Consider the following 12,457-nt stretch of genomic DNA (forward strand, 5'->3'; position numbering starts at 1 on the left):
CGCGATTAATGATTTTTATTTTTAACATTGGTATCAGTAACTGTGTTTAAGACAAAAAGATTTGTTTTTTATTGATTAACCATAAAATACAAAAACAACAGGAAATACCCTGAAATATCTTACAACATGACAGAAAGCATAGGAACCAGGTCGTAATTTACACGGGGAAAGTAAATTTATTAGACGGGGGTCGTTCCGGGGGGGTCAGTTTAACCAGAATCTTGGCAGGTTAACCATGACATTTGAATTATATTTTTCGGAACCCACATAACAAGCTAGGGGAAATACCATAGTCTGTAGAAGGACAGAGAGAGAAATCTAAGTCAGTTTGGACCCTTTTTTAGTAAGGAGTTCTCTCCCCGACCTGTTCAGACCGTTGAAGGAGACTCTCCTTTTCAGAACGAGGAATGGGCTTTCCGTTCAGTTTTGTGAACATGTCGTGGTGTGTGCAGAGTGGAGTGACTGGTGGGAAAAAAACTTGATGATTGGGATTATTGGTTAGTCGGGAAAATTATTTACTATCCTCATCCGTATAACAAGTGTAACCAGGTTGTGAATATGTGTGTACTTATGGAGAAATCAAATAAGGAATCAGACTTGTTCTTGGTCGACCAACCATGGTGGATCAACCCAGTCCCTACTGGTCGTTAGTTTCCTTTTCAGGCTGTAAAATGAAATGTAATTTTTCCGTAAGCAAGTAAAAAAATATGAAATTAATACGTTTGTTTTAACTGGAAATAATTGAAAAGTCCAACCACTACCAAATTTCCACTAAAAATAAACATAGCACATGTCGCAATGATAAAATAAATTGTTGAAGTAATAACACCACCTTATTATGTTTTCTTATAAAATTAATCACAAAAATAATATTATTATATTGAAATATATGCGTGGAAAGGTTTTTAACCTTACATCTGAAAAAGTATTTTTATGTGTTTCCGTTTCATCTTCATTTTGTCGTAAGATTGTATTGTCGTCTATCTTGTATAAGGTTTTGTTTTTTTAATTAGAATGTTATTGTGTGTTTATGTAGTGGTAGTTTTCTCACAAGTAAAATTTCACAAAGGAACCTACCGAGACCTTCATATAAGCAATACATTCAAAAAAGTTAACAATTTTACAGGGGAAAACTGTCAAAACAATATACATATAGTAAAGTAATAAGAGAAGTACCAAACAATTTTCGGTCCTAAAGTGACACAAAATAAATTCCTTTTATAAATGAGTATGATAAATATTTATTACTAACGCAATATCGAAAATATTTAATTTACCATGGGGTTCTCCGGGATGAGGGGTGCATAAACAAACAGTCTTGGAAATGTAATAATGATTAATGAATTAAAAATGTTTATTACAACAACGATATTACCGTCTTTAACCTTTCCAATGTACTTTTAATTTCCCGGTAGTTTTATTAAAACCTTTCCGTCGAAACTACAAAAATTCGAGTGAATAACCTTGGTGAAGTAATTGGAGGGGAAAGTCCCAGGTTGCCGAGATTCCAGACACTATAAAGGGTCGTAGGAGATTCTCGCCCGGACAGGTCCCAACTCAGGACGACCCCTTGTGTTAGCCAGGTTAGTGTCGGTTTCTACATGACTCCGTGCCCATTCATTGTACAAGGACAAACAAAAGTCGAACCGTTAGATCGTCCCAAGTTCCGAGGAGCCCTCTTTCGGGGACCCCGTCCATTTGTATTCAGTTGGTACTATTTATGTGAAGTCTAGTTAGGTAATAAACATGAGAACACCACTGGACATTTTAGTCGTTGTCGTGGGTATGTGGTTGAAAAGAGAAACGAGATCTTATATTCACNATTTAATAATCGCAATTACAATTATTGACCCAAATAATCAAGATTATGATTTTTGCCATAATCGAGCAGACCTATTTCAGACAGGTTTTTATATAAATGGATCAGGACAAAGAGAGAGGGGGTCTTTTTTCCTGAAACTCTCAGAATTTCTGAACACAGAGGAGACTTATATAAAAAAACATGGAAAAGTGGATTTTGCATAATAGGTGACCTTTAAAGGCACCCTTTTTCAATTTCCCCTCAAGCTAGCTTTAGCGTGTGGTGTTTAATCCCATCATATGTGCGGTAACGCTGTGTTTAAAGAGGAGACATATAAAGAGGGAGGGCTTTTTGAAAAGGATGGGGAGGCTGGCTGGAGGGAAAAATTGCTAAAGAGTGGATTCCCCTGTGGCCGTGGGGATTCGGCTGGCAACAGGGAGCTGAGAATGGCTGGTGCGCCAGCGTGAAATTGCGCTGGTGGGCACCGAATGGCTGCAGGAGTGCGGACCACTTTGAGGGTCTGCTAATCAGCAACACACAGACACATGAGCCGACTCGCAGCTGTGCCACGGGATAAACGCTCCCCCGGCCACAGCAGCCACAAGCTGACTTTATTACCCACGGATAACCTGCCCACAGCCATGGAGGAAAAAATGGCAGTTCCAGGAAGTGGAGCACCGGAGACCTTATAGATGACAGCACGGTCACAGATCACATGGGCGAAGAAGAAGTGAGCTCCAGGTTAAGAAGTGCGAGGCTATGAACTATAGATGTGAAGGCGTGAGTCTGGGCAGGCAGAGCGGTGGCTGATCATAAAAAGTCTGGCAGATAAGGCGGAGTGAGTAGAAAAGCAGCGTGTCAGAGAGTAAGAGAGGAAGGTGGCAAGGTATAAAAACAAAAGAGAAACAGCGCGGTGTTACAGGGAGATAATAGGCAGCAGAGTGAGGAACAATAAAGACTGCTGACGCAAGCAGGAGTGTGTGACTACAGCAGATAATGAAGAAGAGTTAGGAGTGTACCTCCGTAATGGGGTGGAGGCCCGCACAGAAGAACCACGGCTTGACCCTCTCTCACCGACACAGTGTTCCTGGACTTCATGCTAAAGTTCTGCAGAACTGTTGGATAGAAAACAAACACAACTTTTCCTTGTTTTGCAGCTGAAATAACTCAAAGGTGACTTCCAGGGAGGGCATTTCATTCTGCAGAATACACTTCCTCTGTCTGATTATATCACAGTGAAAGCAGGTGATTTGGCAAAGGGTGCACCAAAGCGCCCCGAGAGATTTATTTCACCTTTAATGAAGAGAATAAACAGTGGGAAGACATATCCATCCCCAAGTCTTAGAAATACCAACTAAATCCCAGGAGGGACCGAGCAAATATCAGCTGTGGTCAAATCAAAACTGGTCGGATAATGAATCCTACAAATTACAGAGTATGGCTTCATGAAGTCTGTATTAACCAGGAAGTTAGCTCGTAAATCAATCTGAGGAGTACTTAAGGTTTGATTATGGTAAACTGGGATGATTTATTGTTTTTGTGGTTTCATTATCTGGGTCTCCTCTATTAGGCGCTTTCACACCGCAGTACTTTTCCCAATTTAGTTTCGATATAGTTCCGAAATGTCGCGTTCACACCAAAAAAATCCAGAACTAAAATTTGTTCATGAGAACCTTTTCACCCCCTTTTCTGTCCCTGCTAGAGAGCAGGGGCTTTCGTGGGAGAAAAAGGTTCCTATTTCTGATTGGCTGGGCGGATTGAAAACCACGCCCCGTAAAACTCCCAAAAAGATTTTTGAAGCCGCCATTTTATTATCCTCGCATTGCATTATTAGCATTAGCCTAGCGCACAAACGCAGAGAGACTTCGGGTGGCAGTATACGCCGTGAAGTGGTTTGCGGCCTGCCAGTAAACCCAAAACAGAAGAAGAAGAAGTGACGTCAGCGGCTTCATTTGCCTAATCCACCCCCAGGGACTTATTCCGGTGTGAACAGGATCTGTACTTAGTTCATCAGAACTAAAGAGTTCTGATGAACTAAGTTCTCATGAACCTTTGTGGGAAAAGTACTATTCAGTCCTCATTTCCTCATATCACTGGGCTAGTAAAAGAGGTAACACTTTCAATTGATAATTGACATGCAGATTGACATAAAATCAGAGATGGCACACTTGGATACAAGGTGTGCTCAGAAAAAATACATTATGACTCTTATGACATGCGACAATCACATTGTCATGCCCTACCCAGAGCTCTCAGCCTCATAATGCAGTGGAGGCTTTTCCTGAGACGAAGCTTATTGTCGTTTGGATTGTTCAAAGCAATAAATATGAACACAGCAGCCCAAAAAAAACTGGCGAGAGCAGATGACAAAAAATGTTCCCATACAACAAACCTGCATGGCCAATTTAGTTTCTAGGGCAACGTTTGGTTTGAGTTATCAAAAGAAAGAAGACGTTTGGGGTGGATGGTCTGCAACGCCATTTTGTAGACAACAGGGTTGAACCAGTAGTAACCAGTTGAACAAAAAAAGGAGCATGTTACCAATATTGGATTTTAATAAACTCTAATAAATAAACGTGAAAATTAGAAAATAGATCTATAACCCAACTAGCACCCATTGAGCATAATGTCTGGCATGTTAGCATGCATATATAACTAGTTTTACAAATGAGAGTACCATGGGGTAGCTTATGTGCTATGTAAGATTAAGAAAATGGCATGTAAGACAGGCCAACATGTATCCAGATATTTGTCAAGTGTTGATTTACAGACCATTTTACAGACCAACTACTCTGCTGCTCCTAGAAACACACTTATAATACATACTGTACGTACATGGTCAAAAAAGTAGTCCGTTTAATTTCTTAATTAGAGTAACATTTGATTATTGAATAGTGGATACAGATCAACATTCTTTTTTCAATCCATTATTTATTAAGAAATGGTTAAAGCATGTATTCACAAAATGCTCTGGGTTCACTGGTTTGGCTACTCTGTTATGACATGTCACTTCATATTATTGGTTTTTAGGTTGTTGATCTGATGGTCTATGATTAATTAACCACCAACACATGAAATGTAGCAGGCCTAGAAAGAATATTTAATTATACTATTTAGTTGTGTAACAGTATTCTCAGAACGGAAATCCACTTAAAACTCACATGCAAACTGGACCTTTGCCTCCCTGCTGACGACAGTCCCGAATGTGTTGGTGGCGATGCACTGATACACTCCTGCATGATCCATGACACGAGGGTCACTGATCAGCAGGTTCCCCTCCACCAGGCTGAAGTTCGGATCCGACTCTGTGTTTATCTCTCTCCCATCCATTTTCCACCTGTAGGAACATCATCAAAATATATAATCTTTCCAATGAATACCACTGAATCCACTGAGTACCCATGGGTAAAAACATAATTACTCTCTGGCTACGGCTTCAAGACTACATCGAAATGCAAATGAAGCTAACACAGCAACACGGCCTGGTATCATTCACAGCTCAGAAGAATGCTTTGTACCATCATTTCCACATACACTGCACCTTATACACGGTCAAAGTGCAGGCAAAACACGTACCGATAATGAGGAGTTGGGTTTCCTCTTGCGTTACAATTAATGAACACCTGCTTATCGTCAATGCTCAGGGGGAAAATGCTGTCACTCGGCTCCTGGGTGAAGACAGGACCATGGCGTGTATTCTCTGTGCGGGGAAAAAAAAGACTTAGCTGCACAATGATGAGATGCAAGTGACATTGAATTAATGTAAAAATAAATCACTCAGTGCTCAGAAAGCTGTATGTTACTCTAGACCCATATAATTAGCTGCCAGCGCTGCACTTTGGGTGGATTCTGCATTTAATAAACCGTCTTGTTCACATGTCAAGAGGCAGGTGCGATGAGAGAGCAATTACCAAAGATAACCCTGCACTATAACTGGCATTTGAGCTTTAAACACGAGTCATGAAGTTATCTTATATTTTTTATAAATTTAGGAAGATTTTTTTGAATACGGAAATAAATGTTTTTTTTATATTTCTAGTCCGAATGAAAAGACAGCAATAGGAAGTGGGAAATAAGTTGGTTTTTTTACATATTTTTGTTGCACTTGTGAATTGTCTAAATCCCTTCCCCATTCGTGATGATTGCAACGGCTGTGTTTGAGTTACATTTGTCGTTTTTGGTAAAACATTTGATATTGTTCCTTCTAGACAATTTAAAGGACGAGCCTTGGCACTTGGGCCACCATCCATCACATTTTAAATTTAACGTATATAAAAATGCAAACAGCGAACATGACAAAATATCACGACATTACTGAAAAAATGTGTTTGGCTTCGGTGAAAAACACAACACTTTTATAATTTGTGGTTTGACTTGAATTTTGTCATATTTCTGCATCCTCTACTAGAGCAGTGGTTCTCAAACTTTTTCTGTCAGGCCCCCTCTTTGGAGAAAAAGAAAAGTTGGGCCCCCCCCCAACACAAGTCAGGCTCAGTGGCGGCGCCAGATATTTATTTTGGGGTGCTGTGGGATAGCTTGATGTTTCATAGAGGGTGCTCAAACATTTAGGGTTTCCCATTAATGTACCGGTCGCTACAGTGGAATTTTCTACTGCAACAATCCCCACGCATATACACACGTGTCCTGCAACTGTTACAATGAAGGCTCGATAATCAGCTCACGGCATATAGGTGTAAGCAGGGGTAAAGTTCTATTTTTATAAGTGGGGAGTGGACCTAACATAGGGGGGTCCGGGGACAAGCTCCCCCGGGAAGATTTATTTCTAAATATTGAAGTTGAAAGCATCAATCTGGTGCACTTTGAGAGCAAAATGAAGAGATCTATGGATACCTCTCTCAACACCCATATGAAACAGAACTGTAAACAGATTTACTATTTCTTTATGGATATTTTTCAAATCACCCTTTTAAACTTTATTATTTTTATACTGTCATATAGTATTTCATACCTGTTTTTCATTTATTCTTTTTTTTTAATTAGTGATTCATATAAACGGTGCCTCGAAATAATTTCGTTTACATCGATAACGTTGAAGCCAGCTGAGATAGACTTAGACTAAAGTTAACTTATCTTGGTCACACTGAGGCTCTCAGTTCTGACAGGAGAAGAGCTCTCCTCCACTTTGTTGTTGAAAAATTCTTATATGTTAGGCGAGCTCGCTAGCAGCTAGAGGCTAACAACAACGATCTCTGGGGGCCGTGCGCTCTTCCTCTCTCCGCGACACGCACACAAAATGGCTCGTCACACCACACAGAGGCCGAGGCTTTAATAAAACAGCAGAACACAGACGTATAGTAGCGTACTGTATCATGATATTTCGAATTCAAGTAATTTTTGAATTATGATGTTTTTTATTTTTGAATCTTTTTTTTTTAATAACCATTTTCCCTACGCTGTCTCGTCGTCCCCCCTCTCCTCGCGCCCCTCAACTTTGAGACCACTGTCTCTAGAGACTGCTTTTCTAGATATTTTGTAAAAAATTGAAATGTATTTGAATGGTTCCTGGCTAACGTCAACATAACATTTTACAATACATCAAGTTCATANGGTAGGTATGTTTGAGAAACGTGCTCGAGATACAGTTTGTTATATTCCATGGAATGCTCTTAACATCCCGATAGCAATGAATATATGAAATGCTTTGACAAAAAATCCATACAAACATGTCATCTGTGGAAGCTGTGGCGCTGTAAAAAGCACGACCAATCATCTGAGGCGGCCCGGCTAAAGTAACTGGATGGCCTACCTGCCTGTCAGCCTTCCATCTGTGCACAAACTTATCTGGTGCACTCATTGGTCATGTGTACGTTCGTGTGTGTTGGAGGAGGGACTCTGTGAGGAAGTGGCAGATTTTTTCCAGCTGTGTATTTTCAAATTCTTGCGATCTCGAGCTGGTTTCTCCAAAATGACATACCCCACCTTTAAGCAGTGTCAAATTGATATACAAAAATATTAATGATTCTAAATGATGTATAAACAAATAATCTACTTTATCACACATCCGAAAAGGGGAGGGAAGAAGTGTACACTGATTTAATCTCACCCCTTCTCCCAACAACTACATTATTAACACCTATATATAAATATATATATTTTCTTTTTCTTAAAGAAATACATTTGTTATTGAAAAACAAACAAACAAACAAAACAACAAATAAATAAACAGATACATGAAAAAAACAAATACATATACAATCCTTTGGTTTATAGGTTGTCAGTGTAGCTTTAACAACAATAGTAAGATGTATTACTGATTTACTGCTGAAGGAGAGCTTTGTTTGAGAAAAAGGTGTTTGTCAAATCTAAATAACTTGAGCAGTGTTACCTCTGGTGTCAGCGGCTGACCGTTCTTCAGCCATCTGTACGCCGGCCTCGGCTTCCCACTGGCTTTACATTCCCACTGCAGATTAGCATCTATTGCCATATGAGCATCTTTCAGTGTCTGGACCCAGTGCAGATGCTCAACATCTGTGAAAAATACCAACACGTAAATATTAATCGGAAAAGATTTCAACATACTTTGCAGCTCGATTTGGTTTTACCAATATAATGCAATAAGAGGTCAACTTCATTATTTGGTAAAAGAAACCCAACTGTTTTTAAACTATAGGGACTTCACTGTTTCCTCTTATTTTTCTGTCCTATTTTCCCTGCTTTAATGTTTAAGGCAAGGCAAGGCAAGGCAAGGCAAGGCAAGGCAAGGCAAGGCAAGGCAAGGCAAGGCAAGGGTAAGATGTACACGATTGTAAGGCCAGGGGATGATTTGAATTTGTTTTATACAATTGTATACGTATTGCACAGTAGGTGCAGTTCAAGGATTTGAGAGCAGCAAGTTTGAAGCAGAAATTAAAATGCTACAAAGTACTACCATAAACTATAGCATCAAGATTGCAAAAGTCTGTTTATTTATGCTGCAGTTGAACTCCTTCAGAGAAAGAAGTAACTTTACTCATTAAAGGATTTATTTCATGTGGATTTGTTAGTAAAGGTTTATATCACGTATCTGCTTTGAATTGAGGACCTAAAGCACCTTGAATGGCTTTGTGTCATCAACCTCTTACGCCTTCATGTTTTGCACATCTGACATGAGATGCTATAGAATCAGAGGCAGGTAAGTTAATCAACGTGAAACCAAAACTCATCTTTTCAATTTCGATATCAACAAGTTCAGTAAACGAGGACTTTCTCTCATCCCTCTGTCTACAGAACACAGTTGTGTACATTCACCGAAGCAAACGGTGACTCATTTCAAAGCTCTCAGTTTGAAAGCTGGTTTATTTGATTGTATGGAAGTTACCAAAATACCCTGACATTTAAATCCTATCTAATTATTACTTCAATGACGCGGTTAAAATAAATGGTCAAATATTTACATCACCTTCACAGTAAGGAGGACAGACAAACTGAATACAAAATAACTACATGTTGTTTGGCTAAAACTCATAATCAAGCATTTTAAATTACCGTTCAAAAAAACACAAAAACTACATTTCTGGATTAACCCTTTAAGTTATTTATTAAACCTGGGGATACAATAATTTGACAGATTGTCAATGTGTAATATTGATGTAAAATCGGTGCAATAACAGTGTATTGTGGTACAGAAAAGGTGTAATATAGGTGTGTTTATGGTGTTATGTAGGTGTAATATTGGTACTATTTGTGTTTTATCTGGGTGAAAGAATGCGGTAATAATGGTGTAATAATATGTGTGTAAAAAAAGGTGTAATATGTTAACGTTAAAGTCTTTTATTGTCATTATACACAGAGTATAACGAGATATGGGTGTCATAATGGTGTAATATGGAATAATATTGGCTTTATTTGTGTCCTTTGGATGTTAAAATGGTTTTATAACGGTATAATACGGGGCTAATGATATATAAATGTATACCCAAATGGTGCAAGATCAAAAAAAAAAGGTCATGTTTTGAAGAAAAATCTTGAAATGTGTAGTTTCAGCTTAGAAAGCAGCTTTCAATTCATTTCAAAATTATTCACAAGTCCTTGTCCATCTAAGGATTACAAAGAAGTGCAGGCATCTCCGTGAAAACACGAAACAAAAGTTTACAAGACTCTTACTCTGGAATAGAAGCTGCCCTCTGGCTACATTTCGTCCTCTGCTGTTTTCGGCAACACACTCGTACACACCGGCATCCTCTGGGCGAAAATATGGGATTTCCAGAACCCCACTGGAGTGGTTGATTTTAATCTTTCCAGGGAGTGGATTTCCATCAGCTCTTCTCCAGGAGATGGAAGGCACCGGGCTGCAGAGGTCACACACAAAAGGTCACGATGGCCACATGCTCCTGCTCACACTGACCAAAAGGACTGCTATGACAATTGTTTCCAGTCCGTTAGTTGTAAAACAGTATGTCTGGCAACTTCATCAAAAGTTGTAAGAAATAAATCAATATACACGTGCCGGAACTTTAAAGTACATTATTTACTGAAGCAGTGCTTCTCCCCGGGAAGTGTGGAGTTACACACTAAACACACCGTGATTAACTCTCACTTATTGACCCTGCATTACCGCTATTAGTATGTGTGTATGACCTATGAACATAAGAAGAATAGTATGAGAAATATCGCGAGACGAGCCGAGGCTACGTCACCGCAAGACTACAGAAGAAGACCCGCCCGTCGACGCCAACCAATCTATGAAGAGTACAAAATGATATAAATGACAATGTACGGGGAAAATAGTTTCTCTGTCATTCTTCGCACCACAGATAGTCAACTGCTCTGAGTGGGCTATGGACTGGTGTGTATCATTTCAGAACCAGCTGTGAACTTTTTTAAAAACCTACCACATCATAGTTTTAATCAATACCCTTACATTTTCCGAGGAGTTTCCTTTCCTCCTGGACTTTGGACGAAAGAACACTTCAACCAATGCCGTGTGAGTGTGCTAATGTTCCTGATACTTACTTTCCTAAGGCGAAGCATTCCAGTTTCACTGATGATCCTTTCGAGATGTGAAGGGTGTCGGGAAACTGAACCTCAATTTTTGGCTCGTATTCGCCCATCACTAAGAGGAAGGATAAATGCAAATCAAATCAGTCGTAATACAGAACACATGCAGTTTCCTGTAATTCAAATTGGATGTGGCACGAGTTACACTGGCAAAGAGCGCGTTGGCATCGTGAACAACAGCGTTTGGCTCGGCGGATGGATGAGTTCGGATTACATATCTCCCTCAGCTCAAATCTGAAGTGGTTCACATAAACGGTCCTGATGGGGGGCTAGTATGTGAGGCGGGCTGCTTGCTGTGTGTGCCTACATGCATTTATGTCAGCACGGACTACATTTCCTGTTATGTAAATATGTGCCTTCATGCTGATAGAGAGCGGGTTCTCGAAGACATAACCCCGTATAGTTCCAAGGATTTGAGAGCAGCAAAAAAAACACAGCTCGTAAACAAAAAGCAAAAACATTGTCACGCTCGAGACAAGCGATTTATCTCCCGGGCTCGCGTGTCAGTTCAGGAGGCAGCGGAGAAGAACCGAGGGGGCTTACCGTCTCTCCGCACCACCACAGGGGTTGGAGAGCTGAGCACTGTGGCGTTGGTCATCATGTTTCTCACCGCACACGTGTAGTTCCCCGCGTCGGAGGATTCAACTTTGGCCACGTACAAGTTGCCTGTCCTCTGAGAGATAAAGCGACGGGCGTCCTGTTGCAGGAAGCTCCGCTGACCGTTGAAAACCCAGGAATATTTGATCTCTGAAAAAAAAGGGAACAGGGTGTAAAAACAGAATCCAGTGACCTTCCCAAAATGACCTGCAAACAGGGAGAGATAGTTTTACAAATAAATTGTATGATATTATATTCCTCGGCTTAAAATATAAATATTAGGTGACTCCAAAGAATAAGGTTTGTGACATTTAATATTATTATTTAAGAAAAAAGACCAAAAACATCAATGAATGGATTATAAAATGTATTTCTAGGGTAGCCAAAGCCTGCCCAGCAAGATGATGTTGGCTTAAATAAGCAAGTGTGCTACTTAGGTACGATCAGAATGTTATGTATGAACTTACTAAAGTTAGCGTATGTATGGTCAAATATGTCGACATTGACTTTTGGTTTAAAGGTCAAACATGAGTCTCCTGGGTAAAAGTCCTGTTTGTTTGACCCATTCATTTTAACATCCTCTCAATACAGACTGTGTTGCTCTCTATAATACATCACTTGGAGTCCTTGTTTGCTCCCGTCATATTAACTACGGCACCTAAAATTCACAGCTCCTCTGTAAGGAAAACATGCTATGCAATAAACGGCTTACACAACTGATGTTAACAGCTGGAAGAAATTCAAGATATACTAACACGTACACAAAGTGAGAATTTGTCCACAGTACATATACTGTATGTACCAAAACCTCCTTTAGATTTCATTCCATTTTTCAAACCGAAAGTCTTCAGTAGGAATGAATTGGCTCGGAAATGAGTCCGGAAGTCAGAGATGGACTAAAGTAGAGTTCAGACAGACCGTGTGAAATAATGGGACTCCCTTATTCCTCTGAATTGCACCGCTGTGTTGCTCAGCGGGGGGGTGACCACACAGAGGTCTCCTTCAACATCAGGTTCGTGCTGAAAAGAAGTAGCTACCTGAACTTCCTCCTGCAATGAACAT

The 12,457-nt window shown here is 39.9% G+C and overlaps 1 protein-coding gene across 1 annotated transcript; it reads right to left on the minus strand.

Moving 5' to 3' along the window:
* Positions 1-2,760: 2,760 nt before the first annotated feature.
* Positions 2,761-12,457, minus strand: LOC104946506 (contactin-3-like). The gene is made up of 8 exons (XM_010772349.1): positions 12,433-12,457; positions 11,342-11,545; positions 10,754-10,853; positions 9,905-10,089; positions 8,168-8,290; positions 5,378-5,501; positions 4,963-5,138; positions 2,761-2,916 (listed from the first exon to the last, which is right to left on the minus strand). Exons 1-8 carry the CDS (start codon positions 12,455-12,457, stop codon positions 2,786-2,788), a joined length of 1,068 nt encoding a protein of 355 aa, XP_010770651.1. The 3' UTR covers positions 2,761-2,785.

This window comes from Notothenia coriiceps, unplaced genomic scaffold, assembly GCF_000735185.1.
Source record: "Notothenia coriiceps isolate Sejong01 unplaced genomic scaffold, NC01 NC01_scaffold00011180, whole genome shotgun sequence".
Lineage (NCBI taxonomy): Eukaryota > Metazoa > Chordata > Actinopteri > Perciformes > Nototheniidae > Notothenia > Notothenia coriiceps.